The following is a 20,474-nucleotide window of genomic DNA, read 5'->3' on the forward strand; positions in this document are numbered from 1 at the left end:
GAGGTCGGCTTCGAGGGTGGCCTTGGTTTCGTCATATCGCTTCTTGAGCTCGGCAGGCAGCTCCTCGTAGGTGACTGGCGTGCCGTCCGTCGCCATCTCAGATGTAGATGGCGATGCGGTTGATGTAGATGATTGTCCCACCGGGCGTGCCAGAATGTGTTGATCGCCAAAACCCACCGGCGGGCAGCGGCCTGTCAACACGGTAGAGCCGGGAAGAGCCTAGAGCTGCGGCTGGCTGAGACCCCTCCGAGCGACGGCCCGCAATGCTCTTCTGGTCACACGCGGCGATGCGAAGTGCAAGGGCGTGCCACCTGACCTATACCTGGTCAGGAAGGTGATGGGGATGCCTCGCTTAGTTCCTGCATGGCATACACGTAAACATTAAATACGAGCCTCGATCGGCTCTCAGGTTATCCTGTGAATCGGCTCAAAGAGCCGATCCACCCATGATTCGTACAGGGTGCACGAATACTTGGTGATCCTGCTTGATCAAGATAAAGCTAATGAGATCTACGACGATTTAGGGTTTTCACCGCATAATCGGATCATCCTACTCCAGGTTGGGCCTCGCGGCCACGCACGGTGCTCATAAGCCGATCCTAAACAAGGCCAAAGAACCAACAATGAAGTTGATCCACGGAACATCCTATTTAGGACTTGCGAACGCCACCCTACGTGCCACTGGATCCTCCCCCCCTTTGTAAGGCCTAACTATTGCAGATATTAAACTAATCCTTGTAGAACAAGGAGCAACCGTAACGGATCAGATCTACTAAATAATGAACAAGCAGGGTGCCGCCCCCACACCTGAGATAGGCGTGAGGACGGCTAGATATGCAAGGGTTGCACTACGTAAGCACGTTTATACGAAGAACTTTGCTAACCCTAACACATCTATGATAACTACGTTGCCCGCCATCAAAGACGCTTCAGTACGGGCAACGCATGAACAACGTGGAGCTTGTGCTGCCTAGATCGCAAGATGCGATCTAGGCAGCATGTCGCTTACCTGATTGAAACCCTCGAGACGAAGGAGTTTGGCGATGCGCCGAGATTGGTTTGTTTTGGGTGAACGTTGTGTTGTTGTTTATTCCATAAACCCTAGATACATATTTATAGTCCAGCGGACTTTCTAACGTGGGAATATCCCACCGTGCACAGGTAAAACTCTAACTTCTAACTTAAGATACGATCTAATAAATTACAGATAAATGGGCAATTTAGCCCAACTTTGCATATAAGGCCGATCTTCGTATTTTCTCCATATATAACCTTCAAGCTTATCTTGATCGTGGCCCACCTCCGACTTGGTCAAATTCTGGTGATAACACCTTCATAATGAGGATTGACTTGACGTGATGATAAATTTACTTCTAATAGCCTCCTCATATAAATGAAATTCATTAATAACAATTGAAATAGGTTAATTATAAATTAATTATGGGCCAACTTTCACAAAAGGTCAATTAGAAGTAATTTTGCTTGAAGAAAAAATTGAGCTTATCTTCAGTGTCTAATGGGAGCAGTATTACATCTACATTAAATGGTAGACAAATATAGTATCATATTAGAAGCCTTGAATTAATATTTTCCAAACAAAAGAAAAAACTGTATTTCCAGGATATATGCAATAATTTTTTGCTGCTATATTTTCCTTCTCGAGTAGCTTATATATTTCAATATTCCCCACATTGTCTTCGCCCTTCATCAAACCATAGTTGCCTCCATAGATCTCAAACTTCAAAGCCATCGATTATTCCAACGTCGAATAATAATAACCCTAATTACCATGAGAACCGCACTCCTCCTCGTCGCCATTACCACTCTCATTTATGCCGCTGCAGTGCCCGCCACGGCAAACCCCGATGATTGGTCCAAGATTAAGAACATCACCGACCCATACATCCAGGGGCTCGGCAAGTGACTGGTGACGGAGCACACCAAAATGGGGGGCAATGATGGGCTCAAGTTTCAGAAGGTGCTAAGCGGCGAATATCAAATTAGGAATGGTGTAAGTTATCAGCTTGTCATCGTTGCCATGAGACCAGGTGGCTCACATGGCACATACAAAGGATGGTTACTAGAGGAAGTCCCGAGTAACCAGAACACATGGAAGCTCATAAATTTCAGCCCTTTAGACTAGTCGGGTTACCTTTAGTGTTGTAATAAATTTACAAGAAATTATATGGTGATTCTCTTTAATTTTGCATGCATGCTTGTCTTGGACTATGGAGATATTAATAAAATGAATCCTCGCATGCAAATCCTATTTCTTCTAATTGTTAGGAATCAATGATAGCCATGTGATTAAGAGTTCACTTCACAATATGGTGGCGGTCGACATATATGTCTTCTCTGTGTTTGTTGTCACATAATACAATTTTATCATCAAGCTAAGAGACAATAGGTGGTATTTTATTTTAAGACACGTGTTCTACACTTTGATGCTCTTGTTCTTTCTATCAAGTTAAGTTTTTGTGTTGGTCCATACGATGGATGCAAGATCCCAGGTGCTTGGTCAACGTCTTTTTTTAGTGATAGTATGTAGTATTTATACCAGTTTGATTCCTTCATCAAAAATTAGTCTTCCAAAATCCTTATAACGGACAATGTTAGGATAGTAGTTGATTGAGTTAATGTATCATCTTCCATGAATTTGCTAGTTGTACGAGACATTTTGGTAAAACCCAAAATGTTACCTCTCATTCGAAGGGTTTGATGACAACTGAAAACGCGGGTTTCTGTAAGAAAAACTATCAGTAGTACTAGTGTACTATTATAAATTTTTATTATTTTGATAATCCTTTGTCACCTAAGATCGATTTTTTTTCTATGTGTCAAATTTATTTCTGGAAACTCTTCATAATGAGGGTTGACTTGACGTGATGATAAATTTACTTCTAATAGCCTCCTCATATAAATGAAATTCATTAATAACAATTGAAATAGGTTAATTATAAATTAATTATGGGCCAACTTTCACAAAAGGTCAATTAGAAGTAATTTTGCTTGAAGAAAAAATTGAGCTTATCTTCGGTGTCTAATGGGAGCAGTATTACATCTACATTAAATGGTAGACAAATATAGTATCATATTAGAAGACTTGAATTAATATTTTCCAAACAAAAGAAAAAATTGTATTTCCAGGATGTATGCAATAATTTTTTGCTGCTATATTTTCCTTCTCGAGTAGTTTACATATTTCAATATTCCCCACATTTTCTTCGCCCTTCATCAAACCATAGTTGCCTCCATAGATCTCAAACTTCAAAGCCATCGATTATTCCAACATCGAATAATAATAACCCTAAATATCATGAGAACCGCACTCCTCCTCGTCGCCATTACCACTCTCATTTATGCCGCTGCAGTGCCCGCCACGGCAAACCCCGATGATTGGTCCAAGATTAAGAACATCACCGACCCATACATCTAGGGGCTCGACAAGTGGCTGGTGACGGAGCACACCAAAATGGGGAGCAATGATGGGCTCAAGTTTCAGAAGGTGCTAAGCGGCGAATATCAAATTAGGAATGGTGTAAGTTATCGGCTTGTCATCATTGCCATGAGACCAGGTGGCTCACATGGCACATACAAAGGATGGTTACTAGAGGAAGTCCTGAGTAACCAGAACACGTGGAAGCTCATAAATTTCAGCCCTTTAGACTAGTCGGGTTACCTTTAGTGTTGTAATAAATTTACAAGAAATTATATGGTGTTTCTCTTTAATTTTGCATGCATGCTTCTCTTGGACTATGGAGATATTAAGAAAATGAATCCTCGCATGCAAATCCTATTTCTTATAATTGTTAGGAATCAATGATAGCCATGTGATTAAGAGTTCACTTCACAATATGGTGGCGGTCGACATGTCTTCTCTGTGTTTGTTGTCACATAATACAATTTTATCATCAAGCTAAGAGACAATAGGTGGTATTTTATTTTAAGACACGTGTTCTACACTTTGATGCTCTTGTTCTTTCTATCAAGTTAAGTTTTTGTGTTGGTCCATACGATGGATGCAAGATCCCAGGTGCTTGGTCAACGTCTTTTTTTAGTGATAGTATGTAGTATTTATACCAGTTTGATTCCTTCATCAAAAATTAGTCTTCCAAAATCCTTATAACGAACAATGTTAGGACAGTAGTCGATTGAGTTAATGTATCATCTTCCATGGATTTGCTAGTTGTACGAGACATTTTGGTAAAACCCAAAATGTTACCTCTCATTTGAAGGGTTTGATGACAAATGAAAACGCGGGTTTCTGTAAGAAAAAAGTATCAGTAGTACTTGTGTACTATTATAAAATTTTATTATTTTGATAATCCTTTGTCACCTAAGATCGTTTTTTTTTTCTATATGTCAAATTTATTTCTGGAAACTCTTCATAATGAGGATTGACTTGACATGATGATAAATTTACTTCTAATAGCCTCCTCATATAAATGAAATTCATTAATAAAAATTGAAATAGGTTCATTATAAATTAATTATGGGCCAACTTTCACAAAAGGTCAATTAGAAGTAATTTTGCTTGAAGAAAAAATTGAGCTCATCTTCGGTGTCTAATGGGAGCAGTATTACATCTACATTAAATGGTAGACAAATATAGTATCATATTAGAAGCCTTGAATTAATATTTTCAAAACAAAAGAAAAAATTGTATTTCCAGGATATATGCAATAATTTTTTGCTGCTATATTTTCCTTCTTGAGTAGTTTATATATTTCAATATTCCCCACATTGTCTTCGCCCTTCATCAAACCATAGTTGCCTCCATAGATCTCAAACTTCAAAGCCATCGATTATTCCAACGTCGAATAATAATAACCCTAAATACCATGAGAACCGCACTCCTCCTCGTCGCCATTACCACTCTCATTTATGCCGCTGCAGTGCCCACCACGGCAAACCCCGATGATTGGTCCAAGATTAAGAACATCACCGACCCATACATCCAGGGGCTCGGAAAGTGGCTGGTGATGGAGCACACCAAAATGGGGGGCAATGATGGGCTCAAGTTTCAGAAGGTGCTAAGCGGCGAATATCAAATTAGGAATGGTGTAAGTTATCGGCTTGTCATCGTTGCCATGAGACCAGGTGGCTCACATGGCACATACAAAGGATGGTTACTAGAGGAAGTCCCGAGTAACCAGAACACATGGAAGCTCATAAATTTCAGCCCTTTAGACTAGTCGGGTTACCTTTAGTGTTGTAATAAATTTACAAGAAATTATATGGTGTTTGTCTTTAATTTTGCATGCATGCTTCTCTTGGACTATGGAGATATTAAGAAAATGAATCCTCGCATGCAAATCCTATTTCTTCTAATTGTTAGGAATCAATGATAGCCATGTGATTAAGAGTTCACTTCACAATATGGTGGCGGTCGACATGTCTTCTCTGTGTTTGTTGTCACATAATACAATTTTATCATCAAGCTAAGAGACAATAGGTGGTATTTTATTTTAAGACACGTGTTCTACACTTTGATGCTCTTGTTCTTTCTATCAAGTTAAGTTTTTGTGTTGGTCCATACGATGGATGCAAGATCCCAGGTGCTTGGTCAACATCTTTTTTTAGTGATAGTATGTAGTATTTATACCAGTTTGATTCCTTCATCAAAAATTAGTCTTCCAAAATCCTTATAACGGACAATGTTAGGATAGTAGTCGATTGAGTTAATGTATCATCTTCCATGAATTTGCTAGTTGTACGAGACATTTTGGTAAAACCCAAAATGTTACCTCTCATTTGAAGGGTTTGATGACAACTGGAAAACGCGGGTTTCTGTAAGAAAAAAGTATCGGTAGTACTAGTGTACTATTATAAATTTTTATTATTTTGATAATCCTTTGTCACCTAAGATCAATTTTTTTTCTATACGTCAAATTTATTTCTGGAAACCCTTCATAATGAGGATTGACTTGACGTGATGATAAATTTACTTCTAATAGCCTCCTCATATAAATGAAATTCATTAATAACAATTGAAATAGGTTAATTATAAATTAATTATGGGCCAACTTTCACAAAAGGTCAATTAGAAGTAATTTTGCTTGAAGAAAAAATTGAGCTCATCTTCGGTGTCTAATGGGAGCAGTATTACATCTACATTAAATGGTAGACAAATATAGTATCATATTAGAAGCCTTGAATTAATATTTTCCAAACAAAAGAAAAATTGTATTTCCAGGATATATGCAATAATTTTTTGCTGCTATATTTTCCTTCTCGAGTAGTTTATATATTTCAATATTCCCCACATTGTCTTTGCCCTTCATCAAACCATAGTTGCCTCCATAGATCTCAAACTTCAAAGCCATCGATTATTCCAACGTCGAATAATAATAACCCTAAATACCATGAGAACGGCACTCCTCCTCATCGCCATTACCACTCTCATTTATGCCGCTGCAGTGCCCGCCACGGCAAACCCCGATGATTGGTCCAAGATTAAGAACATCACCGACCCATACATCCAGGGGCTCGGCAAGTGGCTGGTGACGGAGCACACCAAAATGGGGGGCAATGATTGGCTCAAGTTTCAGAAGGTGCTAAGCGGCGAATATCAAATTAGGAATGGTGTAAGTTATCGGCTTGTCATCGTTGCCATGAGACCAGGTGGCTCACATGGCACATACAAAGGATGGTTACTAGAGGAAGTCCCGAGTAACCAGAACACATGGAAGCTCATAAATTTCAGCCCTTTAGACTAGTCGGGTTACCTTTAGTGTTGTAATAAATTTACAAGAAATTATATGGTGTTTCTCTTTAATTTTGCATGCATGCTTCTCTTGGACTATGGAGATATTAAGAAAATGAATCCTCGCATGCAAATCCTATTTCTTCTAATTGTTAGGAATCAATGATAGCCATGTGATTAAGAGTTCACTTCACAATATGGTGGCGGTCGACATGTCTTCTCTGTGTTTGTTGTCACATAATACAATTTTATCATCAAGCTAAGAGACAATAGGTGGTATTTTATTTTAAAACACGTGTTCTACACTTTGATGCTCTTGTTCTTTCTATCAAGTTAAGTTTTTGTGTTGGTCCATACGATGGATGCAAGATCCCAGGTGCTTGGTCAACGTCTTTTTTTAGTGATAGTATGTAGTATTTATACCAGTTTGATTCCTTCATCAAAAATTAGTCTTCCAAAATCCTTATAACGGACAATGTTAGGATAGTAGTCGATTGAGTTAATGTATCATCTTCCATGAATTTGCTAGTTGTACGAGACATTTTGGTAAAACCCAAAATGTTACCTCTGATTTGAAGGGTTTGATGACAAATGAAAAAGCGGGTTTCTGTAAGAAAAAAAGTATCAGTAGTACTAGTGTACTATTATAAATTTTTATTATTTTGATAATCCTTTGTCACCTAAGATCAATTTTTTTTCTATATGTCAAATTTATTTCTGGAAACCCTTCATAATGAGGATTGACTTGATGTGATGATAAATTTACTTCTAATAGCCTCCTCATATAAATGAAATTCATTAATAACAATTGAAATAGGTTAATTATAAATTAATTATGGGCCAACTTTCACAAAAGGTCAATTAGAAGTAATTTTGCTTGAAGAAAAAATTGAGCTCATCTTCGGTGTCTAATGGGAGCAGTATTACATCTACATTAAATGGTAGACAAATATAGTATCATATTAGAAGCCTTGAATTAATATTTTCCAAAAAAAGACAAAATTGTATTTCCAGGATATATGCAATAATTTTTTGCTGCTATATTTTCCTTCTCGAGTAGTTTATATATTTCAATATTCCCCACATTGTCTTTGCCCTTCATCAAACCATAGTTGCCTCCATAGATCTCAAACTTCAAAGCCATCGATTATTCCAACATCGAATAACAATAACCCTAAATACCATGAGAACCGCACTCCTCCTCGTCGCCATTACCACTCTCATTTATGCCGCTGCAGTTCCCGCCACGGCAAACCCCGATGATTGGTCCAAGATTAAGAACATCACCGACCCATACATCCAGGGGCTCGGCAAGTGGCTCGTGATGGAGCACACCAAAATGGGGGGCAATGATGGGCTCAAGTTTCAGAAGGTGCTAAGCGGAGAATATCAAATTAGGAATGGTGTAAGTTATCGGCTTGTCATCGTTGCCATGAGACCAGGTGGCTCACATGGCACAAACACATGGAAGCTCATAAATTTCAGCCCTTTAGACTAGTCGGGTTACCTTTAGTGTTGTAATAAATTTACAAGAAATTATATGGTGTTTCTCTTTAATTTTGCATGCATGCTTCTCTTGGACTATGGAGATATTAAGAAAATGAATCCTCGCATGCAAATCCTATTTCTTCTAATTGTTAGGAATCAATGATAGCCATGTGATTAAGAGTTCACTTCACAATATGGTGGCGGTCGACATGTCTTCTCTGTGTTTGTTGTCACATAATACAATTTTATCATCAAGCTAAGAGACAATAGGTGGTATTTTATTTTAAGACACGTGTTCTACACTTTGATGCTCTTGTTCTTTCTATCAAGTTAAGTTTTTGTGTTGGTCCATACGATGGATGCAAGATCCCAGGTGCTTGGTCAACGTCTTTTTTTAGTGATAGTATGTACTATTTATACCAGTTTGATTCCTTCATCAAAAGTTAGTCTTCCAAAATCCTTATAACGGACAATGTTAGGATAGTAGTCGATTGAGTTAATATATCATCTTCCATGAATTTGCTAGTTGTACGAGACATTTTGGTAAAACCCAAAATGTTACCTCTCATTTGAAGGGTTTGATGACAACTGGAAAACGCGGGTTTCTGTAAGAAAAAAGTATCAGTAGTACTAGTGTACTATTATAAATTTTTATTATTTTGATAATCCTTTGTCACCTAAGATCGATTTTTTTTCTATACGTCAAATTTATTTCTGGAAACCCTTCATAATGAGGATTGAATTGACGTGATGATAAATTTACTTCTAATAGCATCCTCATATAAATGAAATTCATTAATAACAATTGAAATAGGTTAATTATAAATTAATTATGGGCCAACTTTCACAAAAGTTCAATTAGAAGTAATTTTGCTTGAAGAAAAAATTGAGCTTATCTTCAGTGTCTAATGGGAGCAGTATTACATCTACATTAAATGGTAGACAAATATAGTATCATATTAGAAGCCTTGAATTAATATTTTCCAAACAAAAGAAAAAATTGTATTTCCAGGATATATGCAATAATTTTTTGCTGCTATATTTTCCTTCTCGAGTAGTTTATATATTTCAATATTCCCCACATTGTCTTTGCCCTTCATCAAACCATAGTTGCCTCCATAGATCTCAAACTTCAAAGCCATCGATTATTCCAACGTCGAATAATAATAACCCTAAATACCATGAGAACCGCACTCCTCCTCGTCGCCATTACCACTCTCATTTATGCCGCTGCAGTGCCCGCCACGGCAAACCCCGATGATTGGTCCAAGATTAAGAACATCACCAACCCATACATCCAGGGGCTCGGCAAGTGGCTGGTGACGGAGCACACCAAAATGGGGTGCAATGATGGGCTCAAGTTTCAGAAGGTGCTAAGCGGCGAATATCAAATTAGGAATGGTGTAAGTTATCGGCTTGTCATCGTTGCCATGAGACCAGGTGGCTCACATGGCACATACAAAGGATGGTTACTAGAGGAAGTCCCGAGTAACCAGAACACATGGAAGCTCATAAATTTCAGCCCTTTAGACTAGTCGGGTTACCTTTAGTGTTGTAATAAATTTATAAGAAATTATATGGTGTTTCTCTTTAATTTTGCATGCATGCTTCTCTTGGACTATGGAGATATTAAGAAAATGAATCCTCGCATGCAAATCCTATTTCTTCTAATTGTTAGGAATCAATGATAGCCATGTGATTAAGAGTTCACTTCACAATATGGTGGCGGTCGACATGTCTTCTCTGTGTTTGTTGTCACATAATACAATTTTATCATCAAGCTAAGAGACAATAGGTGGTATTTTATTTTAAGACACGTGTTCTACACTTTGATGCTCTTGTTCTTTCTATCAAGTTAAGTTTTTGTGTTGGTCCATACGATGGATGCAAGATCCCAGGTGCTTGGTCAACGTCTTTTTTAGTGATAGTATGTAGTATTTATACCAGTTTGATTCCTTCATCAAAAATTAGTCTTCCAAAATCCTTATAACGGACAATGTTAGGATAGTAGTCGATTGAGTTAATGTATCATCTTCCATGAATTTGCTAGTTGTACGAGACATTTTGGTAAAACCCAAAATGTTACCTCTGATTTGAAGGGTTTGATGACAAATGAAAAAGCGGGTTTCTGTAAGAAAAAAGTATCAGTAGTACTAGTGTACTATTATAAATTTTTATTATTTTGATAATCCTTTGTCACCTAAGATCGATTTTTTTTCTATATGTCAAATTTATTTCTGGAAACTCTTCATAATGAGGATTGACTTGACCTGATGATAAATTTACTTCTAATAGCCTCCTCATATAAATGAAATTCATTAATAACAATTGAAATAGGTTAATTATAAATTAATTATGGGCCAACTTTCACGAAAGGTCAATTAGAAGTAATTTTGCTTGAAGAAAAAATTGAGCTCATCTTCGGTGTCTAATGGGAGCAGTATTACATCTACATTAAATGGTAGACAAATATAGTATCATATTAGAAGCCTTGAATTAATATTTTCCAAACAAAAGAAAAAATTGTATTTCCAGGATATATGCAATAATTTTTTGCTGCTATATTTTCCTTCTCGAGTAGTTTATATATTTCAATATTCCCCACATTGTCTTTGCCCTTCATCAAACCATAGTTGCCTCCATAGATCTCAAACTTCAAAGCCATCAATTATTCCAACGTCGAGTAATAATAACCCTAAATACCATGAGAACCGCACTCCTCCTCGTCGCCATTACCACTCTCATTTATGCCGCTGCAGTGCCCGCCACGGCAAACCCCGATGATTGGTCCAAGATTAAGAACATCACCGACCCATACATCCAGGGGCTAGGCAAGTGGCTGGTGACGGAGCACACCAAAATGGGGGGCAATGATGGGCTCAAGTTTCAGAAGGTGCTAAGCGGCGAATATCAAATTAGGAATGGTGTAAGTTATCGGCTTGTCATCGTTGCCATGAGACCAGGTGGCTCACATGGCACATACAGAGGATGGTTACTAGAGGAAGTCCCGAGTAACCAGAACACATGGAAGCTCATAAATTTCAGCCCTTTAGACTAGTCGGGTTACCTTTAGTATTGTAATAAATTTACAAGAAATTATATGGTGTTTCTCTTTAATTGTGCATGCATGCTTCTCTTGGACTATGGAGATATTAAGAAAATGAATCCTCACATGCAAATCCTATTTCTTCTAATTGTTAGGAATCAATGATAGCCATGTGATTAAGAGTTCACTTCACAATATGGTGGCGGTCGACATGTCTTCTCTGTGTTTGTTGTCACATAATACAATTTTATCATCAAGCTAAGAGACAATAGGTGGTATTTTATTTTAAGACATGTGTTCTACCCTTTGATGCTCTTGTTCTTTCTATCAAGTTAAGTTTTTGTGTTGGTCCATACGATGGATGCAAGATCCCAGGTGCTTGGTCAACGTCTTTTTTTAGTGATAGTATGTAGTATTTATACCAGTTTGATTCCTTCATCAAAAATTAGTCTTCCAAAATCCTTATAACGGACAATGTTAGGATAGTAGTCGATTGAGTTAATGTAACATCTTCCATGAATTTGCTAGTTGTACGAGACATTTTGGTAAAACCCAAAATGTTACCTCTCATTTGAAGGGTTTGATGACAACTGGAAAACGCGGGTTTCTGTAAGAAAAAAATATCAGTAGTACTAGTGTACTATTATAAATTTTTATTATTTTGATAATCCTTTGTCACCTAAGATCGTTTTTTTTTTCTATATGTCAAATTTATTTCTGGAAACTCTTCATAATGAGGATTGACTTGACGTGATGATAAATTTACTTCTAATAGCCTCCTCATATAAATGAAATTCATTAATAACAATTGAAATAGGTTAATTATAAATTAATTATGGGCCAACTTTCACAAAAGGTCAATTAGAAGTAATTTTGCTTGAAGAAAAAATTGAGCTCATCTTCGGTGTCTAATGGGAGCAGTATTACATCTACATTAAATGGTAGACAAATATAGTATCATATTAGAAGCCTTGAATTAATATTTTCCAAACAAAAGAAAAAATTGTATTTCCAGGATATATGCAATAATTTTTTGCTGCTATATTTTCCTTCTCGAGTAGTTTATATATTTCAATATTCCCCACATTGTCTTTGCCCTTCATCAAACCATAGTTGCCTCCATAGATCTCAAACTTCAAAGCCATCGATTATTCCAACGTCGAATAATAATAACCCTAAATACCATGAGAACCGCACTCCTCCTCGTCGCCATTACCACTCTCATTTATGCCGCTGCAGTGCCCGCCACGGCAAACCCCGATGATTGGTCCAAGATTAAGAACATCACCGACCCATACATCCAGGGGCTAGGCAAGTGGCTGGTGACGGAGCACACCAAAATGGGGGGCAATGATGGGCTCAAGTTTCACAAGGTGCTAAGCGGCGAATATCAAATTAGGAATGGTGTAAGTTATCGGCTTGTCATCGTTGCCATGAGACCAGGTGGCTCACATGGCACATACAAAGGATGGTTACTAGAGGAAGTCCCGAGTAACCAGAACACATGGAAGCTCATAAATTTCAGCCCTTTAGACTAGTCGGGTTACCTTTAGTGTTGTAATAAATTTACAAGAAATTATATGGTGTTTCTCTTTAATTTTGCATGCATGCTTCTCTTGGACTATGGAGATATTAAGAATATGAATCCTCGCATGCAAATCCTATTTCTTCTAATTGTTAGGAATCAATGATAGCCATGTGATTAAGAGTTCACTTCACAATATGGTGGCGGTCGACATGTCTTCTCTGTGTTTGTTGTCACATAATACAATTTTATCATCAAGCTAAGAGACAATAGGTGGTATTTTATTTTAAGACATGTGTTCTACACTTTGATGCTCTTGTTCTTTCTATCAAGTTAAGTTTTTGTGTTGGTCCATACGATGGATGCAAGATCCCAGGTGCTTGGTCAACGTCTTTTTTTAGTGATAGTATGTAGTATTTATACCAGTTTGATTCCTTCATCAAAAATTAGTCTTCCAAAATCCTTATAACGGACAATGTTAGGATAGTAGTCGATTGAGTTAATGTATCATCTTCCATGAATTTGCTAGTTGTACGAGACATTTTGGTAAAACCCAAAATGTTACCTCTCATTTGAAGGGTTTGATGACAACTGGAAAACGCGGGTTTCTGTAAGAAAAAAGTATCAGTAGTACTAGTGTACTATTATAAATTTTTATTATTTTGATAATCCTTTGTCACCTAAGATCGATTTTTTTTTCTATACGTCAAATTTATTTCTGGAAACCCTTCATAATGAGGATTGACTAGACGTGATGATAAATTTACTTCTAATAGCCTCCTCATATAAATGAAATTCATTAATAACAATTGAAATACTCCCTCCGGTTCATATTAATTGACTCTAATATGGATGTATCTAGACATATTTCACTTCTAGATACATCCATATTGGAGTCAATTAATATGAATCGGAGGGAGTAGGTTAATTATAAATTAATTATGGGCCAACTTTCACAAAAGGTCAATTAGAAGTAATTTTGCTTGAAGAAAAAATTGAGCTTATCTTCGGTGTCTAATGGGAGCAGTATTACATCTACATTAAATGGTGGACAAATATAGTATCATATTAGAAGCCTTGAATTAATATTTTCCAAACAAAAGAAAAAATTGTATTTCCAGGATATATGCAATAATTTTTTGCTGCTATATTTTCCTTCTCGAGTAGTTTATATATTTCAATATTCCCCACATTGTCTTTGCCCTTCATCAAACCATAGTTGCCTCCATAGATCTCAAACTTCAAAGCCATCGATTATTCCAACGTCGAATAATAATAACCCTAAATACCATGAGTACCGCAGTCCTCCTCGTCGCCATTACCACTCTCATTTATGTCGCTGCAGTGCCCGCCACGGCAAACCCCGATGATTGGTCCAAGATTAAGAACATCACCGACCCATACATCCAGGGGCTCGGCAAGTGGCTGGTGACGGAGCACACCAAAATGGGGGGCAATGATGGGCTCAAGTTTCAGAAGGTGCTAAGCGGCGAATATCAAATTAGGAATGGTGTAAGTTATCGGCTTGTCATCGTTGCCATGAGACCAGGTGGCTCACATGGCACATACAAAGGATGGTTACTAGAGGAAGTCCCGAGTAACCAGAACACATGGAAGCTCATAAATTTTAGCCCTTTAGACTAGTCGGGTTACCTTTAGTGTTGTAATAAATTTACAAGAAATTATATGGTGTTTCTCTTTAATTTTGCATGCATGCTTGTCTTGGACTATGGAGATATTAATAAAATGAATCCTCGCATGCAAATCCTATTTCTTCTAATTGTTAGGAATCAATGATAGCCATGTGATTAAGAGTTCACTTCACAATATGGTGGCGGTCGACATGTCTTCTCTGTGTTTGTTGTCACATAATACAATTTTATCATCAAGCTAAGAGACAATAGGTGGTATTTAATTTTAAGACACGTGTTCTACACTTTGATGCTCTTGTTCTTTCTATCAAGTTAAGTTTTTGTGTTGGTCCATACGATGGATGCAAGATCCCAGGTGCTTGGTCAACGTCTTTTTTTAGTGATAGTATGTAGTATTTATACCAGTTTGATTCCTTCATCAAAAATTAGTCTTCCAAAATCCTTATAATGGACAATGTTAGGATAGTAGTCGATTGAGTTAATGTATCATCTTCCATGAATTTGCTAGTTGTACGAGACATTTTGGTAAAACCCAAAATGTTACCTCTCATTTGAAGGGTTCGATGACAACTGGAAATCACGGGTTTCTGTAAGAAAAAAGTATCAGTAGTACTAGTGTACTATTATAAATTTTTATTATTTTGATAATCCTTTGTCACCTAAGATCGATTTTTTTTCTATACGTTAAATTTATTTCTGGAAACCCTTCATAATGAGGATTGACTTGACGTGATGATAAATTTACTTCTAATAGCCTCCTCATATAAATAAAATTCATTAATAACAATTGAAATAGGTTAATTACTAGCAAAAGTGCTCGTGCGTTGCATCGGAAGAGAAATCTATGCAATACCAAATTCTTCACCGACGAATTTACCTACCATCGTTGAGACTGTGAGGCACAGTGCCGTCCCATGGTTTCTGCCTAAAAAAGCAAAATAGATGAGGGGCTTGGTGTGCAAGCTAAGTACATGAGCCTGATTGATTCTCCTTAAGGAAAAGTTCCTTTTGAGCTAGTTCACACAATCGAGTCAAGCAACCCCATCTCAGCTTTGGACCAATGCTTCAATCAGAAATTCAGAATCGGTCGGGTAGACACCAACGCGAGTACCTGAATAGCGTGGAACTCCACGACTAACACGGGAGATGCTGTTGTCTGCCCTTCTTTTCCTTGGACATCTACTTTCGACCATAGTTCTGGAGATCATGTATTGATGTAGTTTATTGCTTGGATTGGTTGGCCGCTATGCTTGTAAAACTGCTTGTACGCACGAGCCCGTGCAGCCTCTTTTGCTATGCGCTCCCGCTAATGTGAAGCTACTCAGTTATAGGAAACTACAATTTAAGGACAGACCAACTGAAATTCAACGACAATCTTACTAATCAGTATATGTCCAGCACCCCAAAAGAAATTCATGTGAGTTCCTGGGAACTCTCCTGCCGTGGCTGAGCATCTCCCTATACTTCTTTTGCTAGCTATTCCTGCCAGCCGCATATCCAGTCGGAAGCGCCGGTCTTCGGCAACATGGAGAGCACAACAACCTGATTCCTCCTGTCCTCCGCTACTTGGTGTTGGCAAATCTCGAGTCCTTATCCTGCAGTTCTGGTTCGTGCCTGCCCACAAAGCCCTGACCAACTCTGATCGACAAGCGAGCAGCCTACTGGGAGCCCTCTCTGCCTTCGCGCTAAAGGGCAAGGGGATTAGGGGACCACCAGAGCAGAGGAAGAACGGGCGGCGGCGGGAGCACGGTGAGCACGATCAAAGGCACGGGTCTACGACGCTCCTTGTCCGGCCGGCGCCTCCACACAACACAGCGCCGCCGGAAGTTTCGGTTCTGGCTAACATAGGCGTTCTCGATTGCGAAGGCTGTGATCGTGACTCGTGAGGATGTGGCGCAGTCCTGTAGCGAAGGCACCCGCACGGAAGCGGCATACAGGCAGGTCCCAGCAACAGAGAGCGAACACGCTGGCCGGGAGGGTGCAGTATCAACTTTCCGGTGGCGTTGAGCGAGAGGGCTGCTGGAAAAGGCCATTGGAGAGGCTAGATTTCCGGCCGCCTCCTTCCAAGCTAATTTTTTAGTCCTCAGCTAAACATGTTGCCGGTGGCGAGAAGCTCCCCTCCACCTCTTGGACATCAATTGCAGGCTCAAGATATTGTCCTCCCTCACGTCTACCCCAACCGTGGCTACCATGTAAAATTGCCAGGAACTTTGTTTCGATCAGATCCTCGTTGAAAATAGACCGACTCGCGACTCGTCGATTGAATACCTCGAGGCTGGACCGAAAGGTGTATATATACGAGCCTTTACATAGAGCAACTGTAGGTTGACCTGCACTCTTTTTCGGATCTTTGGACAGAGACCAGATCGGATACGTCGGCTCACGTGTACGTGGACGGAGGAAGCGTACGAAACGGATCAAACCAAGGAGGACGAGGACCAAACCAAGGAAAATCTTTTCCCTTTATTATTAGGTAGGTTTAGATTTTAACTTACGGGTGGTAGTGGTGGGTAATTTGTACCAACTTTTAGGGTAGTTTTGAATTGAACCAACGACCGAGGGAGAAACCCTTTTGCTTTTATTATTAGGTATAGATAAATTAATTATGGGCCAACTTTCACAAAAGGTCAATTAGAAGTAATTTTGCTTGAAGAAAAAATTGAGCTTATCTTCGGTGTCTAATGGGAGCAGTATTACATCTACATTAAATGGTAGACAAATATAGTATCATATTAGAAGCCTTGAATTAATATTTTCCAAACAAAATAAAAAATTGTATTTCCAGGATATATGCAATAATTTTTTGCTGCTTTGCCCTTCATCAAACCATAGTTGCCTCCATAGATCTCAAACTTCAAAGCCATCGATTATTCCAACGTCGAATAATAATAACCCTAAATACCATGAGAACCGCACTCCTCCTCGTCGCCATTACCACTCTCATTTATGCCGCTGCAGTGCCCGCCACGGCAAACCCCGATGATTGGTCCAAGATTAAGAACATCACCGACCCATACATCCAGGGGCTCGGCAAGTGGCTGGTGACGGAGCACACCAAAATGGGGGGCAATGATGGGCTCAAGTTTCAGAAGGTGCTAAGCGGCGAATATCAAATTAGGAATGGTGTAAGTTATTGGCTTGTCATCGTTGCCATGAGACCAGGTGGCTCACATGGCACATACAAAGGATGGTTACTAGAGGAAGTCCCGAGTAACCAGAACACATGGAAGCTCATAAATTTCAGCCCTTTAGACTAGTCGGGTTACCTTTAGTGTTGTAATAAATTTACAAGAAATTATATGGTGTTTCTCTTTAATTTTGCATGCATGCTTCTCTTGGACTATGGAGATATTAAGAAAATGAATCCTCGCATGCAAATCCTATTTCTTCTAATTGTTAGGAATCAATGATAGCCATGTGATTAAGAGTTCACTTCACAATATGGTGGCGGTCGACATGTCTTCTCTGTGTTTGTTGTCACATAATACAATTTTATCATCAAGCTAAGAGACAATAGGTGGTATTTTATTTTAAGACACGTGTTCTACACTTTGATGCTCTTGTTCTTTCTATCAAGTTAAGTTTTTGTGTTGGTCCATACGATGGATGCAAGATCCCAGGTGCTTGGTCAACATCTTTTTTTAGTGATAGTATGTAGTATTTATACCAGTTTGATTCCTTCATCAAAAATTAGTTTTCCAAAATCCTTATAACGGACAATGTTAGGATAGTAGTCGATTGAGTTAATGTATCATCTTCCATGAATTTGCTAGTTGTACGAGACATTTTGGTAAAACCCAAAATGTTACCTCTCATTTGAAGGGTTTGATGACAACTGGAAAACACGGGTTTCTGTAAGAAAAAAGTATCAGTAGTACTAGTGTACTATTATAAATTTTTATTATTTTGATAATCCTTTGTCACCTAAGATCGATTTTTTTTTCTATACGTCAAATTTATTTCTGGAAACCCTTCATAATGAGGATTGACTTGACGTGATGATAAATTTACTTCTAATAGCCTCCTCATATAAATGAAATTCATTAATAACAATTGAAATAGGTTAATTATAAATTAATTATGGGCCAACTTTCACAAAAGGTCAATTAGAAGTAATTTTGCTTGAAGAAAAAATTGAGCTTATCTTCGGTGTCTAATGGGAGCAGTATTACATCTACATTAAATGGTAGACAAATATAGTATCATATTAGAAGCCTTGAATTAATATTTTCCAAACAAAAGAAAAAATTGTATTTCCAGGATATATGCAATAATTTTTTGCTGCTATATTTTCCTTCTCGAGTAGTTTATATATTTCAATATTCCCCACATTGTCTTTGCCCTTCATCAAACCATAGTTGCGTCCATAGATCTCAAACTTCAAAGCCATCGATTATTCCAACGTCGAATAATAATAACCCTAAATACCATGAGAACCGCACTCCTCCTCGTCGCCATTACCACTCTCATTTATGCCGCTGCAGTGCTCGCCACGGCAAACCCCGATGATTGGTCCAAGATTAAGAACATCACCGACCCATACATCCAGGGGCTCGGCAAGTGGCTAGTGACGGAGCACACCAAAATGGGAGGCAATGATGGGCTCAAGTTTCAGAAGGTGCTAAGCGGCAAATATCAAATTAGGAATGGTGTAAGTTATCGGCTTGTCATCGTTGGCATGAGACCAGGTGGCTCACATGGCACATACAAAGGATGGTTACTAGAGGAAGTCCCGAGTAACCAGAACACATGGAAGCTCATAAATTTCAGCCCTTTAGACTAGTCAGGTTACCTTTAGTGTTGTAATAAATTTACAAGAAATTATATGGTGTTTCTCTTAAATTTTGCATGCATGCTTCTCTTGGACTATGGAGATATTAAGAAAATGAATCCTTGCATGCAAATCCTATTTCTTCTAATTGTTAGGAATCAATGATAGCCATGTGATTAAGAGTTCACTTCACAATATGGTGGCGGTCGACATGTCTTCTCTGTGTTTGTTGTCACATAATACAATTTTATCATAAAGCTAAGAAACAATAGGTGGTATTTTATTTTAAGACACGTGTTCTACACTTTGATGCTCTTGTTCTTTCTATCAAGTTAAGTTTTTGTGTTGGTCCATACGATGGATGCAAGATCCCAGGTGCTTGGTCAACGTCTTTTTTTAGTGATAGTATGTAGTATTTATACCAGTTTGATTCCTTCATCAAAAATTAGTCTTCCAAAATCCTTATAAAGGACAATATTAGGATAGTAGTCGATTGAGTGAATGTATCATCTTCCATGAATTTGCTAGTTGTACGAGACATTTTGGTAAAACCCAAAATGTTACCTCTCATTTGAAGGGTTTGATGACAACTAGAAAACGCGGGTTTCTGTAAGAAAAAAGTATCAGTAGTACTAGTGTACTATTATAAATTTTTATTATTTTGATAATCCTTTGTCACCTAAGATCGATTTTTTTTCTATACGTCAAATTTATTTCTTGAAACCCTTCATAATGAGGATTGACTTGACGTGATGATAAATTTACTTCTAATAGCCTCCTCATATAAATGAAATTCATTAATAACAATTGAAATAGGTTAATTATAAATTAATTATGGGCCAACTTTCACAAAAGGTCAATTAGAAGTAATTTTGCTTGAAGAAAAAATTGAGCTTATCTTCGGTGTCTAATGGGAGCAGTATTACATCTACATTAAATGGTAGACAAATATAGTATCATATTAGAAGCCTTGAATTAATATTTTCCAAACAAAAGAAAAAAATTGTATTTCCAGGATATATGCAATAATTTTTTGCTGCTATATTTTCCTTCTCGAGTAGTTTATATATTTCAATATTCCCCACATTTTCTTCGCCCTTCATCAAACCATAGTTGCCTCCATAGATCTCAAACTTCAAAGCCATCGATTATTCCAACGTCGAATAATAATAACCCTAAATACCATGAGAACCGCACTCCTCCTCGTTGCCATTACCACTCTCATTTATGCCGCTGCAGTGCCCGCCACGGCAAACCCCGATGATTGGTCCAAGATTAAGAACATC

At 38.1% G+C, this 20,474-nt stretch overlaps 3 protein-coding genes across 3 annotated transcripts; all 3 read left to right on the plus strand.

The window, feature by feature from the left end:
• Positions 1–6,365: 6,365 nt before the first annotated feature.
• Positions 6,366–6,719, plus strand: LOC127315471 (cysteine proteinase inhibitor 6-like). Its single transcript, XM_051345957.1, has one exon. It carries the CDS (start codon positions 6,366–6,368, stop codon positions 6,717–6,719), a length of 354 nt encoding a protein of 117 aa, XP_051201917.1.
• A 4,179-nt stretch (positions 6,720–10,898) lies between these two features.
• Positions 10,899–11,252, plus strand: LOC127315472 (cysteine proteinase inhibitor 6-like). The gene has a single exon (XM_051345958.1). The coding sequence runs from the start codon at positions 10,899–10,901 to the stop codon at positions 11,250–11,252; it is 354 nt and encodes a 117-aa protein (XP_051201918.1).
• Positions 11,253–18,846: 7,594 nt separating this feature from the next.
• LOC127315474 (cysteine proteinase inhibitor 6-like) lies at positions 18,847–19,200 on the plus strand. Its single transcript, XM_051345960.1, has one exon. It carries the CDS (start codon positions 18,847–18,849, stop codon positions 19,198–19,200), a length of 354 nt encoding a protein of 117 aa, XP_051201920.1.
• Positions 19,201–20,474: the final 1,274 nt, after the last annotated feature.

This window comes from Lolium perenne, chromosome 7, assembly GCF_019359855.2.
Source record: "Lolium perenne isolate Kyuss_39 chromosome 7, Kyuss_2.0, whole genome shotgun sequence".
Classification (NCBI taxonomy): domain Eukaryota; kingdom Viridiplantae; phylum Streptophyta; class Magnoliopsida; order Poales; family Poaceae; genus Lolium; species Lolium perenne.

Excerpts from the sequence above, each read along its gene's own strand:
- LOC127315471 (XM_051345957.1), top strand. The coding sequence starts at position 6,366 with ATGAGAACGGCACTCCTCCTCATCGCCATTACCACTCTCATTTATGCC.
- LOC127315472 (XM_051345958.1), top strand. The coding sequence starts at position 10,899 with ATGAGAACCGCACTCCTCCTCGTCGCCATTACCACTCTCATTTATGCC.
- LOC127315474 (XM_051345960.1), top strand. The coding sequence starts at position 18,847 with ATGAGAACCGCACTCCTCCTCGTCGCCATTACCACTCTCATTTATGCC.